Consider the following 26,111-nt stretch of genomic DNA (forward strand, 5'->3'; position numbering starts at 1 on the left):
TTAATACATCATCAGGAAAAAACTATCCACAGTCTAGGGAACCAGTGCCTATGTCTGACTTGTGTCTGTCTGTCTTGCAGCTGAACTGAATACCATTGCTCCCATCATCTCCAATTTCTTCCTGGCTTCATATGCTTTGATTAATTTCTCCTGCTTTCACGCCTCATACGCAAAATCTCCAGGTGAGTGAGTCTGCATTCACCAGTGATTTAGATGTTGGCTTCACAGCCTGATCTCTGCAAGGCTTTGACTGTATGTCAGAGAAAGCTGCAGTCCCTGTAAAATACCTAAGCTATGTGATCTGAGGTTTTACTGCTCTCACGGAATATGATGAGATTTTATTTATGTTCAAAAGATAAAAAATAATAGCTCTAGTCCTTACATTCCTTACAGTTGTACAGGATGAAAAAGACTTTGGTGGATCCCACTGCAGCAGCAAAGTTCCTCCTCAGGGTGTTTTTACCTCCTTACTATCACACAACGTGGGTGGATAAAAACCTATGCCAACTCTAGCCACATAAAGCAAGCAAGGTATAGTGGGGACCTGTTATGCCTTTCATAAGAACAGTAATTGCATTAGAAGGGAGACTGTCTGAAAAGGAACATGTAGAACAAGACCAGGTCCACCAAAAAGCATCAGCAGAGCTCCACAGTTGCTAGTAGCAGAATTGTAAGGTGAGGTGCAATGAGGTCCTGTTCAAGGTTAGCACATTTGTGCAGCAAAGGAACACATACTGGCTTTCAGGCTTGTGCATCACCACAGCAGAATAATTCTCATTATGTATGATTCTATTTTCATGAAGGGGTGACACCTTAAGGACTAAAGTCAATCATCTGAGCAACACTGGTTTTAGCACACAGGGAAGTCAATTTCCTGCCATTGTGAATCAATTATTCAATTCAAGGAGCGAGGAATACATTTTTGATTTCCAGTGTGAAGAAACTGCAGCAGTGACATTAACACCTCCATCAGCTTCCTTCCTATAGATCTGCACGGTGCCATTTGTTCACAGGGCAGAAAAGATGAGCACTTCGGCTAATTACCTGCACAGCTGAACAAATGCAGATCTGCTCCAGACAGCCTTGGAGCCGAGTAAAAATTACCTCCATAGACTTCGTAGAATCATAGAATAATTAGGGTTGGAAAGGACCTTAAGATCATGTAGTTTCAACCCCCCTGACATGGGCAGGGACACCTTACGCTAAATCATATCACCCAAGGCCTCGTCCAACCTGGTCTTGAACACTGCCAGGGATGGAGCATTCACAACCTCCCTGGGCAACCTATTCCAGTGCCTCACCACCCTAACAGGAAAGAATTTCCTCCTTATATCCAACCTAAACTTCCCCTGTTTAAGTTTTAACCCATTACCCCTTGTCCTATCACTACAGTCTCCAATGAAGAGTCCCTATAGGCCCCCTTCAGACACTGGAAGGCTGCTATGAGGTCTCCACGCGGCCTTCTCTTCTCCAGGCTGAACAGACCCAGCTTCCTCAGCCTGTCTTCATACAGGAGGCGCTCCAGTCCCCTGATCATCCTCGTGGCCCTTCTCTGGACTTGTTCCAACAGTTCCATGTCCTTTTTATGTTGAGGACACCAGAACTGCACACAATACTCCAGGTGAGGTCTCACAAGAGCAGAGTAGAGGGGCAGGATCACCTCCTTCAACCTGCTGGTCATGCTTCCTTTTGATGCAGCCCAGGATATGGTTGGCTTTCTGGGCTGCAAGCGCACACTGAAGCCGGCTCATGTTCATTTTCTCATCAACCAACACCCCCAGGTACTTCTCCTCAGGGAGGCTCTGAATCTCTTCTCTGCCCAACCTGTAGCTGTGCCTGGGATTGCTCTGACCCAGGTGTAGGACCTTGCACTTGGCATGGTTAAACTTCATGAGGTTGGCATCAGCCCACCCCACAAGCATGTCAAGGTCCCTCTGGATGGCATTCCTTCCCTCCAGGGTATCAACTGAACCACACACCTTGGTGTCATCGGCAAACTTGCTGAGGGCGCACTCAATCCCACTGTCCATGTCAGCGACGAAGATGTTGAACAAGACCGGTCCCAACACCGATCCCTGAGGGACACCACTCGTTACTGGTCTCCAGCCGGACATTGAGCATTGACCACAACTCTTTGTGTGCGGCCATCCAGCCAGTTCTTTATCCACCGAGTGGTCCATCCATCAAATTGATGTCTCTCCAATTTAGAGACAAGGATGTCGTGTGGGAAAGTGTCGAACGCTTTACACAAGTCCAGGTAGATGACATCAACTGCTCTACCCTGTCCATCAGTTCTGTAGCCCCATCATAGAAGGCCACCAAATTGGTCAGGCAGGATTTCCCCTTAGTGAAGCCCTGCTGGCTGTCACCAAGCACCTTGTTGATTTTCATGTGCCTTAGCATGCCTTCCAGGAGAATCTGCTCCAAGATTTTGCCAGGCACAGAGGTGAGACTGACTGCTCTGTAATTCCCCAGGTCATCCATTTTCCCCGTCTTGCAAATGGGGGTTACATGTCTCTTTTTCCAGTCATCAGGAACTTCACCTGACTGCCATGATTTCTGAAATATGATGGCCAGCAGCTTCGCAACTTCATTTGCCAGCTCCTCCATTCTCACAGTCCCTGCACTTGCCTTCCAAGACTTGGGTGGTTTTGTCAGAGCCTTTGCTAGTGAAGACCGAGGCAAAGAAGTCATTCAGAACCTCAGCCTTCTCCAAATCCTGTGCAGCCAGCTCTCCCGAGAGCTTCTTGAGGGGCCTACATTCTCCCTAGTCTGTTTTTTATCTGCTACATACCTGCAGAATCCCTTCCTGTTATCTTTAATACCTCTAGCTAAGTTTAATTCTAACTGGGCCTTTGCTTTCCTAACCTGGTCCCTGGCTTCCCGGACAACATCCCTGTACTCTTCCCAGGCCACCTGTCCTTGCTTCCACTTATTATAAGCCTCTTTTTTCATTTGAATTTTCCTCAGGAGCTCCTTATCCATCCAAGGAGGTCTCCTGGCCCTCCTGCTGCACTTCCTTCTGGTTGGGATGCAACATTCCTGAGCTTGTAGCAGGTGATCCTTGAGTATCAAACAAGAGTCTTGGGCCCCCCTGCCCTCCAGGGCTGTATCCCATGGAACCTTCCTAAGCAGGTTCCTGAAGAGGCCAAAGTCTGCTCTTTTGAAGTCCAGGGCAGTGAGCTTGCTGCACACTCTTCTCACTGTCCTGAGGATCTCAAATTTGACCATCTCATGATTGCTGCATCCAAGGCTGCCCTGGAGCGTCACATTTCCAACGAGCCCTTCCCTGTTGGTGAGCACGAGGTCAAGCATGGCACCTCTCCTTGTCGGCTCCTCTATTACTTGCAGAAGGAAGTTGTCTTCTACACAATCGAGGAACCTCCTGGATTGCTTGTGCCGGGCTGTACTGTCCTTCCAACAGATGTCAGGGTGGTTGAAGTCCCCCATAAGAACAAGGGCCTGCAAGCGTGAGGCTTTTCCCATCTGTCTATGGAGTGCTTCATCCACAGGTTCTCCTTGATCAGGCGGTCTGTAACAGATGCCCACAGTAATGTCTCCCATAGCTATATTCCCTTTAACCCTGACCCACAAACTCTCTGTGGACCTCTCACCTGTCCCCAGACAGATTTCCATACTCTCCAGCCTATCCCTAACATAAAGGGCAACTCCCCTCCCCACCTGCCAGGCCTGTCTTTTCTAAAGAGCCTGTAACTTTCCATTCCAACACTCCAGTCATAGGAGCCATCCCACCGTGTTTCTGTGATGCCTATTATATCATACCCCTGTATCATACCATCTGACTCTACTCTGCCACTACTTAACATTTCAGACAAAACCGCAGCCATTTTTCTTTTCTCATTTCCCCCAGTTATTTTCTGCCAATTCACAGTGATAGATTATCATAATTGCAAGGCTGCAGGACAGCAAATTTCTTCACAGCAGGACCCTCCCATTCCCTCATTATAAAGATGATCCAAGATAAGGTTGCTTAGCCTCTTCTTGCCTCTCCTGTGTTTTTTTCCCTTCTCCAAAGAGTCCGCTCTGTAGAACACCTGGCAGAGACCCGCAACCCATGGAGGCTCACTGCTCGCCTCACCATTTCAATTGCTAGCAGGGGATGGATTCAGTACTGCAGCTGAAGAGCAGCAGGAATAATGTCTTTTTAAAGTCAACTGCAAATGATTTTATTTTTCTGCAGTGAGACCAGGCAATTTCCAAGTTTAAGGCAGGTGCACTTACAGTATTGGGATAAAACTCTCCTCTCAGCATTAACTCCCATTAAGAAGTTTTATATATATGCATACAGTAGCCAATTACCTGGAGTTACAGGAAAATCTATTTTCAGTTCTGAACCAGTGAGCTTTAATTTGGCAAAAAAATACATAAAACCAGAATGGCTACTCAAAGCCAGGCTGGACAATGCAGTTGGAAAAGGTCTGTAGTAAAAAGCTTGTAAGACCCAGTACCTCATATGTATAGAAATCTACATCAGCAAACACCTGAAAGTATCTGTTTATTCAGTGCCCAAGAATTTGTACATATCACTCCCACCCCTTCTGACAGAGCCAGAAACAAATTGCATGTGAGTTTGTATATGCAAAAGAATCAATGGATCACCATTTGATCTATGTATTTTATGATCTTCCAATTTCCTCAATTCTCTTTAAACAGGCTGGAGACCTGCATTCAGATATTATAACATGTGGGTGTCACTCTTTGGAGCCCTGTTGTGCTGTGGTGTCATGTTTGTCATCAACTGGTGGGCAGCTCTCATCACTTATGCCATTGAGCTCTTTCTATATATTTATGTAACATATAAGAAACCAGGTAAGGGCACAGATCACTATTGTTTTGTGTATGTGTTATACAGCCAGACTGAATTTTACAGGAATTAATTCTGCTTACAGAATAAGACATTACTTTTTCTCTAATACTTTATATCCCATTATATCCCACTGTATATAATACAGATTAAGATGATAGTATGGTTAATTTTGCCTGTTTAACAGACACTTTGAGTATGGTTCAGGGGGTTGTGTAAACATTGCAGCATACAGGTTTATTCCTACCATGCCTTCACTACATTTGGGCTCTTACTTGAGTATCACTCGTAATATTTTTCCATCCACACATCTGAATTTTGCTGTGTTCTTAGCTGACTTATCTGGGGCCCTCACTCAAAATGTAAACCTGCTGCCCATTCTACAACAAAAATGCAAGCTGAACTGATCATCCTCCAGCACCTCCTTACGATTCCTCAGTAAATCAAGAACGATGGGCACACTTTACTATAGGAAAAAACTGCTTAGTAACTCAGCAGATCACAGGAGCTGTCCTCAGAAATCTGTGTGCCAATACAACACTAGTACAAGATTAGACAGAGTGGTTATTCATATCTAGGACAAAACTAACCCAGGTCCAGATTTCAGTGCTAACCATCTGAATTACTTCTACAGTAGAAAAAATTATAATACAAATAAAAGAGGCAACTTTTCAGCAAAAGATATGCTTTCATTGCACCTAGCTTGGGACAGCAACACCTGGTCTGAGCTTGTGTTATTCTTTTCTGTGTATATTGCTGCACTATCTGTGCTCCCATACCCAATGGGATGGTCTATGGTTCTCTTGCTGTAAATATCACCAGCTGTATAAGAATGCACCTGTGACAAGACAGTTGTCAAAAGCATTTGAGGATATCTACCCTTTCCTACTATATTACCAGCGTCCTTGCTGCAAAGTAGCAGCTTAAAACTTGGTTAAATTCACTAAAGACACTGTACGAAAGCTATCTATCTCCTGCTCTCTAAGACTGTGACTTTTGCTCAGCACTTAGATAAGATGACCTATACACAAACCTCCACTTGCACTAAGTATTAGCTTTGTATCTTAGCATAATGGGACTTGAGCTGCACTCACATAGATCTCAAAACATGGAAAGCTGTTTCTTATCTGTCTCCATCCACCAAACAACTGCACAATAATGAGAAAATATGTATATGCCAAAATGGGTTTTCAATAACAATTTTAGACCTTAATAGAACAGAGCTAATTTGACCTAGCAGTGTTCATCCTACTGGTCTAATCTGACCTTCCTGAAATCCCACAGCAAATACGTGATTTTATACATGGGAGAATGATGCAAAGTTAATGGAACAGAGAAGAAAACAGTTTCTAAACAGAGGAAGCACATTCCCTCCAATTTTTACATAAAGCATGAAATTATTTATTTGCATATTTGTTTTTGCATCACACGAGCAAAGCCTATTCTATTATGAAGCACAAAATGATAGTTCTATATCTATGAAGCATGAGAGAACATACCCTGCTTTGGCTCACACGTAACATGATTGCTGATCTTTGTACAGGGAAAAAGCCCACGGTTTAATACGTATTCTTTATCTTTACTATACGCAGATGTAAACTGGGGCTCTTCTACACAGGCTCTTTACTACGTTAATGCCTTAGACAGCGCTCTGGCATTAACTACGGTGGAAGATCATGTGAAAAACTTCAGGTAAGATTTCCAGTGAACAGTAGAATGGCTTATTCTGAATGAGTACATCACCCAAGTAAACACAACCTCTTTTTTCCTCCTAACAGACCCCAGTGCATAGCACTAACAGGAGCTCCTATGATCAGGCCTGCTCTGCTAGACATCACACATACTTTCACAAAGAACAATGGGCTGTGCATCTGCTGTGAAGTGTACACGGTAAGCTCAACTCATAAAACTGAAAATCCAGCACCAGTGGGTGCTGCAGATCTCCATTACACACTCCACTCTCACTCAGCACACAATGTTCTCACTGGTGCTGATGGGTGGCAGCGCGGACCAGGAAAGAGATTTGCATCAAGAATTAATTTTGTCATAAGTCTTGACAAGAAAGCTATTGGCTGATACAGAGCCTGCTGGCAAATGCCTCATTGAGATGTATTTCAGAGTTCACAGTAGATGAACCGAAACCGGTTTGAAAAAAAATAAAGCATTATAAGGAAAGATTGGTTTGGGTTTTTTAAATGGACACAGCAAGGCTTTAAAAACCCAAGCCAACAAAAACAACTATCAAAAAAAAAAAACAAAACAGAAAACCCCAAAACACAAAAACAACTTAAAGGATTATAGCACAAAAGTCCAGTTACCCAAACTCTTATTTTCAACTTTGTCACTGATTTGCAGCATTGGGTTTGGAAAGTATAGGATCATAAAATGGTTTGGGTTGGAAGGGACTTCAAAGCTCCTTCAGTTCCAACCCCCTGCCACAGACAGGGACACCTTCCTCTAGACCAGGTTGCTCCAAGCCACATCCAACCTGGCCTTGAACACTGCCAGGCATGGGGCAGCCACAGCTTCTCTGGGCACCCTGTGCCAGTGTCTCACTATCCTCACAGTAGAGGATTTCTTCATAAGCTAATCTAAATCTCCCTCTTTTAGTTTAAAGCCATCACCCCTTGTCCTATCCTTACATGCCCTTGTAAAAAGTTCCTCTCCAGATTTCTTGTAGCCATGCTTAAGGTATTGAAAGGCCACAATAAGTCTCCCTGGAGCCTTTTCTTCTCCAGACTGAACAACCCCAGCTCTCTCAGCCTGTGTTCACAGGAGAGGTGCTCCAGCCCCCTGATCATATTCACAGCCCTTCTCTGGACTCACTCCAACAGGTCCACATCCTTACCCTGGAGGTCCCAGAGCTGAAGGCATTGTTTTTTTGTCTCATTAAATTATCAGATGACTACTGGAAGAACCTGGTGACAAAGGCACTTGCATGTTTAATTGTATGGCAACAATCCTTTTCTCTTACTATTAGCAGAAAGGAGAATAACAATATATATTTAGATCTGCTGAGACTTGTTTACATAGTCCAGTCAGGGAAGGACCTTATTCACACCAGGATGCTTCAATGTACCTTAGATATTTTTCTAAGATGTTACAATCCATAGTAGTCCTTCTTTGTGTCAAAATCACTATATTTAAGTAGCATTAGCAGCCTCAGCCCTCTTGAACAGAATGTGAATTATGGTAGCTGCACAATTCTTTTCAAAGGGCTGAATCTCTGCGGACCCTTTTTGGAAATGTATTTTTCTGACTCTCTTCATTTGCTCCCATAGCAGACTAGGTAACTCCTTCAAAATCATTGTGTGATGTACAATACAAAGCCTTCTTAATCGTATTTTATTGTATCATGCAGGGACCACGCAAGCTGTGTGTTAAGGAGATGAACAGTGGCATGGCAAAAAAGCAGGCTTGGCTCACAAAGAACAAAAGAAAAGCCTTTTATACAGCAGTGGCAGCTGACAGCTTCAGAGATGGAGTCAAAAGTCTACTTCAAGTAAGCTTTTTGTTTACAGAACACACAGATGAGTGTTACATCAAAGCATCCCTTCATGTAAAGCACTACTGTTTACTTGTTAAGAAGCCCTGCATGTATGTGAATAATGTTATAAACAGAAAGGGCATTCTGGGGTACCCGTATATTGTATTACAGGTTATTTCATAAAGATGTCTCGTTCTAGGCTATGGAAGTATGAGACAAAGCAGACCGACTCTCTCCTAAATGAACAAAACATTATTATATATATAAAAAAAAAAAAAAAGAGAGGCAGCTACAGGGCAACATTTGTATGTCTTTGCAGCCAACACTTGATACACTTCAAATCAAGTCAATTGTTCAGTATTATGCAGCATATTAAATGTCTGAGAATATTTTTGCATTAATTGAAGACTGAAAATATGTAATATACATTTTCTGCAAACAGAGAAAAGGCCATCTAAATAAAAGACTGCAATATTTTTCTATTACTCTAAGAACACAGCAGATCATTTCCAACAGTCCATTTAAAATGGCCTTAATGAAGGCCCAGAGGCGCTGTTTTCATATTTTCCATCTCCCTCTCTCACATATATGAATATTTAAATATACAGGTACTGAGGCAAAATGTAGAGAAAATTCCCATCCTTTGCACCAAATACACTGCTGAAAAGACATCAGTGTGAACTGAGACAGTAGGGAATTGACTAAAATACTCTGGGCAACAGTCACCCACTGGTAGCCTACCAGGGTTCTTTGTACATTTGCTGAATGAACAGTACAATTGAGCAAGATGCAATATCATTAATAAAGATCCCTTTGTTCTATCAAAGCATCACAAGGACATTTCATCTTGGGTTTATACATTCTCTCAGTAAGAGATCCTTCTGATGTTTTTGAGAACTGTTACAGTCTGATGATCTCTTCCCTTCCATTACTACTTTAACACTATTGCTGAAGTGAACTACTGGACCACAGATAATTCCCTTCCAGCAAACAGAGGAAAGCCATATCATAACTATTGTAACTTAAGGACACCTGCACTGCTCTGCCAACCAATTATTCATTTCAATGTAAATAGTGCAGATGTATCAGCGCTACTCAAAAAAAACCAAAACCCACCAAGGTTCCAACAGTTTTTACCTATTTTCTTTTTGCTAGTAGTAAAGATTGGCAAGTGTACCAACTTGACAAGCTGGTGTATTTGTGGGTCTCCTCCTGAAGGTTCCCAATATGTTGAGTATTTAGATTTTTGTAAAAATTAGGTTAGCTGAATCTAGATCTGACAACCCTTACTTGTTCAGGTTTTAGCATCCAGGCCCAGTTTTGGAGGCAATCTAATGTCTTGACAAACTATTTGTTTTTCCCGATTATAAACTTTACCTGTAAAGCATGCTCAGCTAATTTTGAATAATCTTTTGGAAAGAATACAGCAAACAGAACAGCAACACTTCCTAAGTCCAAGGCAAAAAAACCCCAACATTATATGTTTAAAAAGATATGTCTTCTCTGCATATCTGAAGTGTTTTAAGGGATTTCAGACCCCGTTCATCTATTGAGTATTTCAAATCTGATAAGAGCTTTATGCTATTACGTTAGAATAAGCATACAAACAGTGCTTGAACTCTCTCTTGATTCCAAGTTACTGAACCATTTTAATGAGAGCATGTCAGAAGAAATGCAAATGAATGCTAATTTAGCAAAACTACATTTCTGTCATCTAAAATCATTTATAGTTGGAATGATTTAGAGCTAATCTTTCTGCTTTCTGCATGGGTATGAGCATGAAGGACATTCATGAAATGCAATCTCATTGTAAGTGTCTCCAGAACATTGCTTCAGTTATCTTTTGCCATTACTTTTCATTTACAGTAAATGCATGTGTGTATACCTTCTCAAGCAGTGTTTTAATATTGCTAGGCCTCAGGGTTGGGTAGAATGAAACCAAATACCTTGGTGATTGGATTTAAGAAGGACTGGAGAACTGCCACTGCTACACAAGTTGAAAACTATGTGGGTGTTATACAGTAAGTCCCTTTTTTACTCCTCTTAGACTAGATTAATATAGCATTCACATACAGAATTTGACGTATAGAAACAATGTAAACAAATGCCTACAAATCTGGGTTCATATGTTAGCTCTGTAACAGAGGTTTCTGCCCATTAAAAAAGGCTTCTTGGCTTCACACACCTACTGAGACCTGCTTAGCAAACACCTGGCCCTGTCAAGAGATGATGTGGTTTGACAATGCTACATAAAGAAGCTGCACTGCTGTCAGCAGTGCTTTTGCAGAACTGTATTTTCTCATTTTTAGTCAGCAGGAGCTCAGAGAAGAACAACCCATAATGTACATACATTCTCTTAGGGAATTCTTCTTTTATGCCTAGGAGACAGAGGAAGAGCCTTGCTTCAAATCTCACGTGCGCCTACGGCTCAGTAGGCTCTGTGGGCTGGGATTTAGCTAGGAAACAGTCATTTAGAAACAGGCTTCTCATGGATTCTTCCTCAAAGTTCAGCTGTAAAGCTCCACTGACTGAAAGAATAACTAAACCCAGCCCAGCTTTGTTATGTCCTCTGAGAAAGGAAAAAAAAAAGTTATCCAATGGCAACCTAGATCCTAAAAAGCATTGTCAGAAAGACCCATTTCAGCAATAGCCTACCTGTTCCCATGCCCAGTGATACCCTTATTTTAAGTAAAGGAAGAAAGTTGATAGTACTTAAGCTTAGGCAGTTCCTTCTGCAATTTTACCTACAGCAGCCTAATACATGGCAGTAACACCTCCCTGGGACTGATCTGCTCAAAGTAGCTTTCCTTGCCGACATGCATAATGCTAAAGAATATTTACTCTTCTTTTTCTTCCTTTTCAGTGATGCCTTTGATTTCGAGCTTGGAATGATTATTGTCAGAATTAGCCAAGGATTTGATATATCCCAGGTCCTCCAGGTTCAAGGTATGTGGTGACTCAGCAGCTGAATATCTATGCAGATTACATGCTTAGCATAAGAAGGAATCTGACCAAAACTGAGAGTTACTGCCTGGTTTCTAGAGTAGTTCCTACATCCATAACTTCCACAGTTGCTGCTTCTGCAGTTTCAATCCTGTCCAAAATCCTTGCTGAATCACTGGCAGTGATAGAAGGTGGCCAAGCCTCACACAATAAGGAGCTCTGCACAACAGAGAACTCAATTCCCAAAGCACTTCCAGCACAGGCAGAGACTAACGTAGTAAAATCATGCTGTGCCACAGCAACCAGTCACTCTGGCATGTTTCCTTCCTGCTCTTTGCACATCCTCCTCCCTCTGCCTACCCAAGATCTCTGAGAACAGTGGGAACCAGGAAGCTGCACTTTTGGTACCATCTGTGGAATGCTGAGACCCAGAAAATTCCGACCCATGCAAAAATTTGGAATCCACAGAAAAAAAATCAGCTCTATTTTTCACCTTTTTGTTCATCCTTCCTTAGGTAAGTGGTGCATATCCGAGGGGGAAAGGGAAAACCTCCCACCACACCACAGCCAGTCAGGGAGACATGCCATCTGTGTGGACAAAGCATGCAGGAAGCTGCACCTAAATGAAGGGCTTCCAAGAGTGACATACAATGGTGGCCTTCGATTTTCTTTTTCAGGACACAGAGTTATTGTTACTGGTAACTTGCTCCTCAGGTACCCTGGAGGGAGCATGACTCCATAGAAAAAAAAACATCAGAACAATTCTCCAGGTTTTCAGTACAGTAATTTTCCCACTTCTCAAAAGTTTGGCCACTTGAGCAGACAGATACCGCCTAAACCTGCACATTATTCCTAGCAACCCTTGTCCTCCACAGCAGATAAATGCTTTGTATTATAAATGAATTAGATAAAATCTGCAGACCAGGAACACAGGCGAGCGTAAAAAGACTGACGACTCTTTGCTGCCGCCTGCTGTAAACCTGCCTCCAGCTTACCCTGTTTCCCAGAGACACAGACCACGCTCATACCTCCTGGGGAGAACATGCAGAAAGGACGTTAAGTGCCTTTGCTAATTATAAGCAAAATTAACTCTCCATTAAAGAGGACAGCTTCCAGGATGAGGCAACTCTCAAAAGCAAATCACCTCTTAGAATTAAAAGGCGCCAGAAACTCCTTTAAGAAGCAAGGGTAAATGAACACTCACCCAGCAGACTGGCAGCTTGCTGTGTGCGCAGAGCTATGGGGCAAAACTACAGGGACTTACGGAAAAAAATCCAAACCATGGTTTTTTTTTCTCCTCCTCACTGATACCTGAAAGAGATCTGCCTGTCTCTTTGCTTGATTTGAGAAACTGACTTCTCAGAGGACACAGACATCAGAATACCAACTTTGCAAATAAACAAATGTTCTCCAAGCATTAAGACAAAATGAATAAGAAAGAATTAGGATTATAGGGGGCGGAACAGTATTCTATTATACTTGTTAGATTATTCAGTTTAATAGAGAAACTGAAATTTTAGTTTTGAGTAACCATCATCATGTCTAATAATCAGAAGCACATGGCTGTCATGGATGCTAAAGTAAAAGAAATTAGATTGCCAACAGAGCTAACAGTGCCTAGTTTAGGAAAGGTTTAGTTTCTTTAAAACACAATGTCTCAAATGAACTAATCTCACTCTTAGTTCATGTATTACTCAAATAGAAGCTTTCCTTATGAAAAAAAAAACCTTTCTGCAGGCAAATGCCTGGATCATATTAATTAATGTCTCACATGCATATATTCCACGGTAACACGTGATACCTTTTGCTCGACAGAAGTCTAATATTGTTAAGACTAAACTGTTCTTTTATGTTACTGAATTTACAGAATTGGTTATCTAAATCTTACATCTTTGCAGCAAATGCAAAAAAAAAAAAAACCAAAAAAAAACCAACCCTAAAACATTAGAAACATTTCAACATAGAAACTGATTGCATCTTCAGGATCCTTACACATTTCCGAGTCTCAAAGTTCAATAGAAGTCAATACCTCAGCTTTCTCACTTTAGAAAAACAGCTTTCCTCTTGAGTTTTCAAATTCTTGGGGAAAGAAACCAACCAACCAAATCCACAAACATGACTCAATAAACAGCATCTGCAGTAACGATAAAATAGAGTAATATTGAACTTGATTTGGAAGAGGAAATCTGAGAACAGCTGAATAGCACTTCAGTACACAACATTGCTATAGATGGGGGCACCCTAAGTTAGGGCTTCCAGGGAGGAATTCAGCTTTCTCCTCCCTATTGCTTTGCAAGGAAAAATAATTTTAAATTAGTTTTTCCTCCCAGCAGCTTTATGTTATGTACAAAGTACCACAACAATTACATCACCCCCATCATTTCAGTAAGTGATTTAATTTAAAACAGAAAATTATTTGTTACCAGTTCCCTTACTTTTCCCAATACACAGAGGAGTTAGAGAAGCTGGAGCAGGAGAGACTGGCACTGGAAGCTACCATTAAAGAAAACGATTTTGAAGAAGGAAAAAGTGGCATCTGTGGACTCTTCAGGAAAGCCAGGACACTCAATATCTCAAAACATGAAACAAAAAAGGGTAAGTTCCAAACTGACAACTTCTTCCTGACCCTTCAGTGCATCAGATTGTCACCAATATGCAAACGGGACTTTGACTCCAAGGCAAAAACTCCTGAGCAGCATATAAGCCCCTGGAACAGGACCTACTCTGCGCAAAGCTGACTTGGTGGCCACAACAATGTAATGCAGAGCAGAGTGAGAGCCCTCTGCTGGTGGGACATGGTACCTCATACAAGACAACTGTATTTTCCCCCTCATTTGCTAGATGAGCTTCTCAGCTCAGGCTTATGTTAAACTCCATTTGTCAAAAATAGCACATGGTTATTAAAGTCTGAGGAATATAGAACAGGTTGGGGTTTGTTTTGTTGGGTTTTTTTAATAGCAAGTTTTCAGTTTTTAAATAGAAGCCTTTTTTCCTTCTTCTTAAAGGAAACAGGAATATATGCACAATGTTCAGGGAACAAGCAATCTCACTTTCCTCAACATACACACACACAAACCCAGTACCCAGCTGAAAACCAGGTAAAAATAGCACTACTGCTCTATATCCTAAGCACAATTTCCTAAAAATGCACAAATGAAAGTGGCAAAAGTACTGAAAGCACATATACAACATGCTGTGAAATAACTAATTAACACATAAATGTATAGGCGATGAAATCAAAATTACATTTCAGATACAGTGAAATGATACAGAAATACAGCCAGAATTAAAGGTCTCATTTCACAACTGCTGGGCTGCAATGATAATGACCCACCTGAAGCCATGCCTGCATGCAGGCAAGTGTTCTCAGAATTTTCACCTGCAGAGACTATAACATCTGGCTGTGCACGCAGCTCCCATGGGTATCAAGAAGATCTACAGACTGAAAACATAAAATGTCATTATTCTTTACTTGGCAGACTCCAGTTCATTTTGCAGGCTTCAGTAGAATATATTTTTATAACAATACCACAAGAATGTACACCCCTGTTTCAACTACTCTTTTCAATTTAGTTCAGAAAGGCATAAAGGAAACACAAATTACACACTTCGGCTCTATATATGAGATAGATGATGTTAATAAATATCTCTGCTTCTCCATTTTACCTATACATTCATCTTACCCAGAGTCGTTGCATCTTCTAGACCAGATGCTAGAACTGTAGAGGAAAACCAATATCTGCTTTAGAACTATCCTATCCACACTCTAAAAATACAGGAAACCCAAACAAAGTATTTTCAGAACCTAGCAGATCAGAGTAAAACCTCTAAGGAAGCCTGTCTGCTCCATTTAAAATACTGCTCTAACACAGCCTCTTTGAAACCATCGAAAGAGAAGCAGTAATAAAGCCACAGTCTTCAAAAGATGGAATGAGAGAAGATATTATTAGCACATAGGCAAGACTGTACCTTTTAAAGCCCGCCAAGCAAACAGCAAGAATCAAAGTTTATTTTCAATTAACAACAATCCTCTCAAGCACAGAGAAGTTGCCATATATATTTCTGTTTTCTGCCTTTCAGCCTTAGCTTCACCTGTGCTCTTGCCATACATTAGCTCTTTCTCCACTGTTATTGTGCATTTCAGGGAGCTCTGTATTTCACAAGACAGCTGAGCTTGTAAGTGACACAAAACGATGCCATTTCCTTCTAAAATCTCTCAGATATTTCCCAATTGTTTTCTAAGGCCCCTGTGAACCTTGGGTTAACTAAAAAGATCCACAAAACAAATAATCAGGTAACCCTCCTCAAGATGTTACAGTCTAGCGAGAACGTGTTACACAGGCTTTAGTTTCTGTGTGTGTTGGTGTATTAGAAGTCCACAGCATTTGCACTGTACTTTTTTTTTCATATTTAAAGTACAGAAATTCCCAGAAATAGTTCATTTTCCTAAAGCTTTCTCTCCACTTGGCTCCCTAAAGCTACTTGTTGCCTCACTTGTCAGAAACCCTTCCATGTATTTTCTTTCTCCTTACAGACAGCACCATTAACACAATGCAGTCAATGCATGTGGGTGAATTCAATCAGAAGCTGCTAGAAGCCAGCACTCAATTTAAGAAGAAGCAAGGAAAAGGTTCAATTGACATCTGGTGGCTGTTCGATGATGGAGGTAAGGACCTGGAGTAAGAACTGCAGGGAGAGAGATTTTTATTACCAAATACAAAAACAGACTTGGCAACTTGCACAAAACTGTTTTAAGATTACACAGTCAATTTTCTGTCTGCCTTAAATGTTTTATGAATAAACTATGTCCAACACTGCCAAAGTGAAGGACGGAATTTTTACCACACAATGCACTAATATGATTTTCCTGCAATTTCCTGTGTTCTTCCAGGTCTAACAATCCTAATTCCTTACATTCTAACTATCAGGAAGAAGTGGAGAAATTGCAAACTAAGGATCTTCACTGGAGGAAAAGTCAATAGGATTGAAGAAGAAAAACTAGTGTAAATATATTTTATCATTTAGAGAGTTTGAATTGATGATGAATATAATGCATATACAGCAGGAAGCTGGGAATTTCTCAGCACAACTGGTTTGTTGTGCTGAGCACAGCATGAAGAAAAATTATGTACTTGATAGAAAGGTGCTGAGCTTACAGCACAGCCCTCAAGGCTCAATGTAAATGGCAAATACCAAAGGAAACTTACATCCAGCAATTTTTCCCATTAATAGCTCATATTCCCTTCTCTAGAGCAGTGGTCTGCACTCTATAATGAGAATATAATTAGTTTTATGGGATTTACATGAGATTGTCCAGTTAATAATAAGTGAAATCGCACATGAAGTTTCTCATATGCAAATACCATAGACAGATAGCTCACATAAATGTGATTAACCATGGTAAAATGTAAAGAAGTTAAAGAGCAAGTTAATGAACTTTAAGACCAAGTTGATTTGACTTAGCTTTATAAAGAAAGCCTAGATTTCATCATCATCATTCATATCCAAGCAAATGAAAGGTACTAATATAAACTTATTTTCATCATCACTGTATGATGACCTTTCCTTCCAAAGCACTTTGCACACTAGAGATACAGCCACTTCACCACAGGTGGAAGCAGGCCAGTTTGGGATGGAAGTCAGTGACTGCAGCAGCACCATGTAGTGAGTTAAAAACCAACATATCCAACCAAAATTCCAGTGGAAAACAAGAGCGATGGGTGCAAGGACAGGAGTCAGAATTTAGCCAGGATCACTACGACTATGACACAGTGTCTCAAAGACAGCTACCACAGGGATGCTCCCTTAAGCTTTTGCTTTCACCTAAAGCAAACTTTACTCCAGTGTTGTTCTGCCAGTTGCAAGGATTACCCTAAAGTTAACATATTTCTGTAGAAGAGATCCACAAGTGTTTGTACAGGCTATTCTTATCACTGGGTAAAAAAAGCCTTGCAGCTGCTCAAGCACCTGCAGGGAAGCATTCTCAGCTCCCTGCCCACACTCGACTGTTCAGGACTGAACCGGCGCATAGATCTAGGAACTCAAGTCACCAGAGTTTGAGAGACATTAGGAGGTTTTGGCATCCAATGGGATTTGTCAAAACATGACAGATCTTCACAGGGCCAGTTCTGGCACCTGTATACACTGCTTGTCCTACAAAAGCCAGAGTGAACAGCAGTCAGTACAATTGACAAAAACCTTGTTTGTCTCCAAAAACACTGAAGTGTATGCATTTCTACCTAAATACTAGCTTTCCTCAACAGCATATGCTACCCACCACACACAGAAGCCTTCAAAGAGACAAACCTGGAGGCCAGGTGACTATTCCATTCCATACGTACATTTGACACAATGACATCCAACTACAGTTTCATCCATTGTATTTCCAATTCAGAAATTAAATTTATCTGGACTCTTGCTAACATGGAATTCCCCAAATTAAAACCTTTCCATAGAAGTTGAGACTGTTCTTTTTTTATGTTCAAAACAAGGACTGCCCAGAGGGACATAAAAATTTCTATAAGCAGTATATAGAAAAAAACAGTATAAGCAGTATATACTATAAGCAGTATAGCAGAAAAAACCAACAAGTAAATTCTCAGGTCATATAAGCTTATCATGGTTTGCTCCTAGGAACTTTCTGACCTTTTCAAATTCCAAAGCTTACATACAAAAGCAAACAAACAAACCAACCCACAAGAAAAGCCTCCTCCCAAAAGAAAGGAGAGGGGGGAATACAAGTTCCCTACTGTGCTTCAACCAAAGGCAAAACTGACATAACTAAACCTCTCTACCCTCAGCACAAACACATACAAAGTTATAAACTATTCCTCCTACCAACTGGGGCAGAAAAGCAAATTATTTAGTTTGATGACAATATGTAAAGACAACATATGAATAGATCAATACAAATTCATAAATGAAAAAGATTTGTTAAGTATTGCACACCAACCTTCCAGACCCAATTTTCACCAGCACATACCAGTGATGTATATATTCCATGCATAGAATTCTGATAAGAGAACAGACGCCCTCTCCAAGTGTTGGAGAATTCTGTCCTCCCACATTTTGAGTACTTTTCCTTTATAATTCAAAGCTTTGCAAAAACCTGAAGCACCATTTTCTCCCAAAATGTAAACACCGTGCCCTCTATTTATTTCAATATTTTGTGATTTTCATCGATTGCCAGTTAAATGAGTTATACTACAGCAATCACATCAATCCAGCTCTGTAATCAGAAACTGAAACACTAAGGCATTTAAAATAATTTGTCATACAGTTACAGATAATGAGACAAATGCATTTGATATCTTAACTCATTTATGAGTGCTCTTTGATGCAAAACACTCAAATACAGTTCTCTCTTTTGAGATAAAATGTTCTCTCTTTTGTTTTCAGGATGGCTTCACTTCTAAGCAAATTCAGAATAAAATTTGCTGATATTAATATCATTTGTGATATCAATATAAAGCCCAGCAAAGAGAGGTAAGAAGCATTACCCAAACCCATTACTTAGCAGCTGGCCTTTATCAGGAGCTTGTTTCTTTTATGTTGAGCATTTGAAAAAATTAAAACAATCCACAAAGAGTAATAGTGACAATTTATTACAATCATTTTCTAAAGTACCTTGAGCAGGAGAAACAAACAGAACCACAACCTAAAAGGTCAAAACTAGAGGCAGCCTTTTTCTTTATGATTTGGTAAGACTTAATTTTCATACAGACTAATTAAACACCACACTTATGAGCCACAAAATATAACAGGTATTTTATTATGGCTTTTCATATCTATTTGGTTGCAACAGACTTCTCTTCACCGTATCATTCAGTCAGTCACAGTTCTCTTGCAAACTCTCCATCTTTGCCAACTCAGCCTTCTGGGTTTTACCATGAATTCCTAAACTTAGTATTTTTCTGGCCAAACATAAGCATGCTTCTCCTTTCCTATAAGGACATTATTATAATACTCCCCTATCACCAAAATATAATGAAGGTTCAATGCTTGTCAAAATTAACTTGCCTACAGAATCAATGCTGTCAGGCAGAGGTTAGGAAGTTGGTAGAACAGAGCTCAGGAAGCTCCACCTCCAACTATATTAGCTAAATAAAAAAAATAAAATCTTTATGCCCTGGTTTTAGAAAACATGTCATTATAGAAATTGCCCATTTCTTCTGCTTTATGTAGACAAAAGTAGGTGCTAGATACCTAAAGTCACTTATTAGTGCCCTCCATCTCCCAGTTAATATTTTTAAATATATAAAGAACTGTGCAGAATACTTCTCTTTTTTCTAGTACCATGCAGTGACTCTACATAAATAAAAGCTATCAAAAAGAGTCTGTATCTGGCATTAACAAACCATCATATTTGCTGCATCAGCACTATCTGAACAGAACAAGCAAATACCGTGCCAGACACCTGCGAGACCAGGGCAACTCTCTCCCAGCTGGAATCCCATTTATTTCACTCATATTAAGGGGATTATCACTATTTTAGATACCAAAACAGATATACTCAGGATGTTGACAAAGTCTCTGGCAACTTAGCAGCAGCAACGTTAAATACTGCATGTACTTATATTTATACTGCCTTTAACCCATCTCTTGACTTCCTGGCCATACAGCAAAGTCCAGCCTGTGCCCAGCCTCCTGTTTCAATTCACAGTGATACCTGTCAGCATAAAGTGCACATGGAAATAGATTTACAATAATATAAAAGAAATTTCCTGAAGTCTCTGTGGGACAACATAAACTTTAAACAAAGGGGCAAGAAGGGAAGTACAGAAGGATGATAAGCTTCTCTGGATGATGACAGTCAAAAGCTTCAAGAAATAAATTGAAATTTAGAGAGAAAAATCTCTGGAGAAGTGCAGAAATTAACACAAACCTGATCCTCCATATAGCAAAAAACCTACAGCATCTCCTTCAGCCCCTTGCCACAGGAGATACAGTTTTACTGAAATGGAGAAACAGGTGATATCAGTCAACTAATGCTAAAACAATAATAAAAGCTCAGTATTTATGAGGAGACCCACACTCATTGTTGACATTAGTACCAATGTTCTGCAGTTTGGAGTTACTGTAGAACTCATTTCAATATTTTTGCTACAATTTGAGGAAAATGCAGAAAAATCTCTGTAACTACAATAGGCCAAATGCGGTGTTTAATTATCCTCAAATAACCTTTTAATTACCCTCAAATAACCCCGACATACTGAAGTGGCACAGATATAACTTAGGGCACAATGTAGCAAAGAATAGTTAAAAGATTTTGCACATTTTTCTGCTACAATTATTGTCAGCGAGGCCTGCCATACACAATGTCTGAAATAAGTTAGTGAGTTCATACCCTGCAGCAAGGCTTCCTTTGTAATTCCTGTTTCAGCTGGAAATTCTTTGAAGAGATGATTGAACCATATCGCCTTCATGAAAGCTGCAAAGATATAACAACTGCTGAGAAATTAAAGCGAGAGACTCCATGGAAAATTACAGATGCAGAGCTGGAAGCATTCAAGGAGAAGGTAAAGCCTTGTCTACCTTTTTACATCTGTACCTTTTCTTACACTCCAGATGTTTGAAGCGATTAGTAAGAAAACGTGAAATACCAGACACAGAATTAGAAACATGACACGTACAAACCTGTACTTGATATTTACAAATTGGATTTATATTGTAAACACTTGTGGAGGTGTGTTATGATTGCATTATTCAGCACTCTGTAAGACCTTGGCATGTTTACACAGTATTTTCCAGGCTGATGAGAAGCTCTTCCCACATCAGAGCCAGCCAGCCAAAAGCCACCTCTGAACCAGAAGCCACACAATACTGTGCTAAGCCTGAGCTAATAACATCTGCCGAGAGGTTTATTGAATGCCTCCACTGTTCTAGAGCTTGAACGTCTTAAAGAGTGTAATTCCAAACATTCACTACTTTGGGACATTTAGAACTGAATCCAGACCCTACCACTGCCTCTAGGAATTTTTCCAAAGGCGAGATTTAACATGGATTCTTACCTCAATGGCAGAGTGAAGACTAAACCTGCCCTCAACGCAGGAGCTCTCCCACAGTTCAGAGGCACTCCAAGGCTGATTTTGGCTGACCCACTGGGTGAATTCAAGCCTGGGCTGCTCTTTTAATTTTGTTGGAACATGCCTTTTTAGTAATGAACGGCGCGGCTTCATCAGGCTAATGCCAAAAGGATACTGCAAACTCTTCCACCTTTAAGAGACAAGTTCTCCTGTAACTCACAGAGAATTAATCTAGCAGTTTTATTTATGGTTCCTGTCGGATTAACCTGAGTGCACTGAGAGTTTAGTTATCTCCACTTTATGGTGCTCGTTAACTTCCTCAGTGGAGCAACGATTGTGAGCCTGAGCTCAGAGCTGCTACAGGTCACAGCCTGACATATTAACATAAGCTGAAATCAATGGTGATTTAAGATAACACACTATACTACTGACTGCAGCAGCTGGGAAGCTGACTGACTGCTCTCTGTATTACCCTTTTCATAGATTTGATAACCAGAATAAAGCTATGGTAGTCTGCTGTGGGCAGAAAGCTTTTAAAGTACTCTCAGCATAAATCATCAAAACTTGGGAGTCAGAGCCCTTAGAACATCTCAGTATAAAAGACATCAGGAATATAACCCCCAATAGACACACTTGTGTGCAGAACCATTAAGGATTACAATAGGGGAAAAAAATACATGATTAAACCTGGTCTTGGCTGGGTCACTAAGGAACTGGGAAAAAACTCACAGGTTGAAAGCAGTCAGCAATATGAAAATGCAAAATCTCTCTATAAAATAAGAACAGCAACAAAAAGTTCAGCTTACACACCTGGAAAGATGTGTCCTTTATCTTAAAAAATAAGGCAGTTCTGGGAATTTCATGGAGGACATTCAAAGACATTTAAAATTCAAGAGAGAAAACCTCCGAAGCACAGATAAAGGGTGATGTTATAGAGTGACTCTCATGAGATAACCACTGGCTAAATTAAAAGATTCTTACCTATATAACACATGTAAAAGAACAGCAAAATTTCTGTAGAGAAGGCAAATTTAAGGTCTGGATGGAGAAAAACCAGCTTTTTACCTTCTCTAGGGAAAGAGAGAACAATTTATATGACCAGTTAAGATACATCTATCTCCCATGCTGCAATCTCACTGTACACAAACTTGCCCTGGTCTCTTGTTCCTTATGACTTGTGTTAAGTTAAAAACCTCTGAGGGCCTGAGCCTGACCATAAAGTAATCTTGGCTGAATGTCAAAGTAACAGCCATTTATGTGATCTGTAGAAGTCCATACACATACACAATACATAAAGCAGCTAAGTCTTACTCCAAACTCCTGGTCTTTTGTTTAAGAGGTGAATTTCTGGCAAGATGCTCATTTACACACTGACTTTCAGCTCTGTCAGCATGGTGGCTGGCCACTTAGAAAACAGATGAATTAATACATTAATTACTGTCAAACAATAGCACAAAGGAGTCTCTGTCTAGTTCCTATACCCCATGGCCAAAGAAATACTTAAAAACTACATTTGAGCCAGCTCTGGTACTGCATCAGTACAAAAAAAATTCCCATTCCCAGGAAAACTTACACAGTGGTGAACAACTCTGCCCCCCACATAACTACACTAATCAAGAAGCAAGCTTAGCCTCATATTTTGACATCTTTATCACTCTGGACCACAGAGCAGACCTGGCTTTCAATGATGCCAAAGCCACAGGAGAAAGCAACGGGTACTGTAGCCGTGCACAAGGCACCAGAACTGAGGGTCACTGACCTAACCATTTTTTTTCCTTCTTTTCCTGTTTTGTTTCAGAGTTACCGCCAAGTCCGTCTGAATGAACTCTTACAAGAGCACTCAAGGGCAGCCAACCTCATCGTCCTGTGAGTTGCAAGATTTTGGTTCTAGCTTAGAGAATAATGTGTAAATGGATCCTGGACTAGAGCAACAGAAACACTTGTGTTAATGCACCAAGGGCAAAAATAATCTTTTAAGTATGTTTTGACTGAGAGTTCTCTGATACTACACTGAAAATGACTCTTTCTTTAGTAGATCTTCATATCTTAAAACAAAGCTCTACTCGTGTCAAAAATGTAACACCCAACATGTAGCTTTGCATGTGAAGATTCCATCTGCTTACTTACCTACAGAAAATACGTATTTTTCATTATTTTTCCCCAACTATTAACAACTTGAAGGTAGAGAAAGGATTATTTTGGTTTGCACATAATAAATGGAGTTGTTAGGCAAGTTCTCCTTGGAACTTTGAAGAACTGAATAAGGATGGTGCAATTGCACAAAATTACAAAGTAAAACAAAGCCATTTTCAGATTCAATGTTTTGTTAGAGCCACATATTTTTATACACAGTTTCAATAAATTAGTATTTATGGTGCACAGATAAACCTCTTTAGCTCTATTAATTAAGTCTCCAATAACGGTTATCAGGTAATGTTCACCATAAATTGACCCATACTTTAAAACTCCCATCTCACAGTAATTACAGATCAGAAAGTCACTTGATGGACTGTAACGCTGTGCATGTACTGTATTTTTTCCTTTAAAAAAAGATCATATTATACATGGGTTTTAAGACCCCAAAAATGCTTCTTTACCACTTTAGGGTTACAATCACAAGCAATCCGTGTCCAGTACAACTAGCCATGTTAATGACATTAACCAGGTGAACAAGACATGCAGGATTAAGCCCTAATGGTAGCTTTGTGCTTTATAAGATTAAAACAATATCATATAGTCTAATTATGAATATTCAGAACTGTAAATGAATAGCTGATATTTTCTAGTTAATACTTAGTGACATGCGTGTTATCAGAACTACCCCTGCCTTCATAATGCTAATTTCATTTTTCTCTTTCTAAACAGGAGCCTCCCAGTGGCAAGAAAAGGAGCAGTGTCTGATTACCTGTACATGGCTTGGCTAGAAATTCTCTCCAAGAACCTTCCTCCAGTCTTAATGGTCAGGGGCAACCACAAAAATGTACTGACCTTCTATTCTTAGAAAAACATCAGTGCCTAGAATATCCCTTGCTTGATTTTAACACCTATGTTTTTAATAGCAGTGATTTATTAAAGATGCTTTTATCTAATACAGATCTAAAAACTAATTACTTGACAGAAAGCTTTTCAACGACCCAAAGCAATACAGTAAGGAGTTAGACAAAAACAAAGAAAAAAGTAAATGGTCCCTGCTGATGTTACACCAATACAGGCAAAAGAAGGAAAATCTACATACATATATATATATCTCACATGAGACAGCAAATATTTTGAACACAGAAAGAAGAAATTCCATTAATTTTGAAAGGTACTGAAAATGCTTTTGATATTTATCCCAGAAAGCCAAAATTCACTGCTACAATACAAAAAGCACTAAATCTACAAATAACTTCTTTCAAACTGCATTGTCATAGTTGCTAACAGACACAGGAGGATTCCAGTGAAATGCACTAACCTGGGAGAGAGAAAAAGAACCTGTATGGTATCAATCAGGTCAAAGTCATAAACTGATACAATGCAAGTAGAATACCCATGATGCTGTTTAATTCTAATATTGCCAAATTAAGACGTACGCCTACAGCAGATGCTTTTACCTAAATTGTTATGCTAATTTATGTTAATTCAAATGCATCTAATTAATTGACAAAAAAGTTATCTATAAAAAATACAGACTTTATATGACAAGACCTGATAATTTTCAAGCTCTGACGTGGCATAGAATGCATGATTGTAATAATTAAATGTGATAAGTAAATTTCACAAAGAAAATAGTGAAATACTAAATACTCTCACAATTTTTGCTATGAATATTAGGGTTAATGCAGTCTGACATTATACGTTGGGGTAATATATAAAGTGATTTATGTGATTAGAAAACAACAAAAACTCCATTAGCTGAGTTGAATGCCTTATTTTTTGATTTATATAAGGTATTTCTTTTATTTTTAGACTTTCTAAATAATATTCATTATACACGAACTTAAAGGAAATCTATTAAGTTGTGTAAGTTTTCTCTTTTCTATTCTGCAACATTATAGTACTTTATAATTTCAGCTGTCGATAAAAGCAGCTTCTCTTTTTAATGGGGAAAGCTATATCCTGTGTGTAAGCATTACTTAAATTAAAGACCAATAAAGAATGCAGCTATTTAATTACTATAGTTCTGTAACTCCTTTGCAGAGATCGACTGAAATCTAAGCCCTAGGAAAGCCAGGGGACCCTGAATTTCACTACAAGTTTATTTTCAAGCAGGCCTCATTTCCATCTTTGCTTGAATTATTAGAACTTAACCTGTGGAGGATCTAGCACTCTATCTCCAAAAAAGACAAATATTTGATGCTCATATTTTTCCAAGTTGAACAGCAGCAATTCAGCATAACATGGTAATGTAGCCCAATAATCCATGTTTTATTTTCTCCATCTATTAAAAGTAGGATATGAAATACTGATATTTTCTCATAATGTTCTTCCTTCACTCCTTCTTGCACATTTACAATCAGGCTGAAGGATCATTTTGCAGTTTAACTGCATGACATAGATATACAAGATACTCAAGTTTCCTAGAGATACTGGGCTTCCTGCACAGCTTTGAGCACACCAAATCTCACATTCTGCACCTGCAAAACAAGGAAATTACTCTCGTCCTTCGCAGTGATGCTAGCAACAACACAGGAGCTTGTTGCATGCTGTCAGGTCCTTCCACCTTTGTAGAATTGCAATTGCTACCATCATTTCCATCTCACTTCCAACACCAACCAGGAATAATCTGAATGTGGTACCCAGACAGTCAATGCAAAGAAGAAGAGCTTTTATGTAGACTCCATTTAGGCCT

The 26,111-nt window shown here is 39.8% G+C and overlaps 1 protein-coding gene and 1 long non-coding RNA gene across 2 annotated transcripts in view; one reads left to right on the top strand and one right to left on the bottom strand.

Annotated features, from left to right (window-relative positions):
- The window catches only part of LOC134168788 (uncharacterized), a 29,563-nt gene extending 8,828 nt beyond the window's left edge, over window positions 1–20,735 (bottom strand). Inside the window, exons 1-2 of the long non-coding RNA XR_009966671.1 lie at window positions 20,602–20,735; window positions 14,590–14,697 (exon numbers count right to left, since the gene is read on the bottom strand). This is a non-coding gene — a long non-coding RNA (uncharacterized LOC134168788). The remainder of the gene's footprint in view (window positions 1–14,589; window positions 14,698–20,601) is intronic.
- SLC12A1 (solute carrier family 12 member 1) overlaps window positions 1–25,431 on the top strand; it is a 52,027-nt gene extending 26,596 nt beyond the window's left edge. The window contains exons 14-27 of the mRNA XM_062628824.1: window positions 81–182; window positions 4,675–4,830; window positions 6,418–6,517; window positions 6,604–6,715; window positions 8,187–8,327; window positions 10,227–10,333; window positions 11,176–11,258; window positions 13,707–13,850; window positions 15,790–15,921; window positions 16,147–16,258; window positions 18,654–18,740; window positions 20,638–20,773; window positions 23,079–23,146; window positions 24,146–25,431. Of these exons, the coding sequence (XP_062484808.1) occupies window positions 81–182; window positions 4,675–4,830; window positions 6,418–6,517; window positions 6,604–6,715; window positions 8,187–8,327; window positions 10,227–10,333; window positions 11,176–11,258; window positions 13,707–13,850; window positions 15,790–15,921; window positions 16,147–16,258; window positions 18,654–18,740; window positions 20,638–20,773; window positions 23,079–23,146; window positions 24,146–24,281 (1,616 nt within the window). The 3' untranslated portion in view covers window positions 24,282–25,431. The remainder of the gene's footprint in view (window positions 1–80; window positions 183–4,674; window positions 4,831–6,417; window positions 6,518–6,603; window positions 6,716–8,186; window positions 8,328–10,226; window positions 10,334–11,175; window positions 11,259–13,706; window positions 13,851–15,789; window positions 15,922–16,146; window positions 16,259–18,653; window positions 18,741–20,637; window positions 20,774–23,078; window positions 23,147–24,145) is intronic.
- Window positions 25,432–26,111: the final 680 nt, after the last annotated feature.

This window comes from Pezoporus occidentalis, unplaced genomic scaffold (assembly GCF_034315485.1).
Source record: "Pezoporus occidentalis ecotype Australia unplaced genomic scaffold, CSIRO_AGI_Poc_V1 ctg11, whole genome shotgun sequence".
In the NCBI taxonomy this organism is placed as follows: Eukaryota; Metazoa; Chordata; class Aves; order Psittaciformes; family Psittacidae; genus Pezoporus; species Pezoporus occidentalis.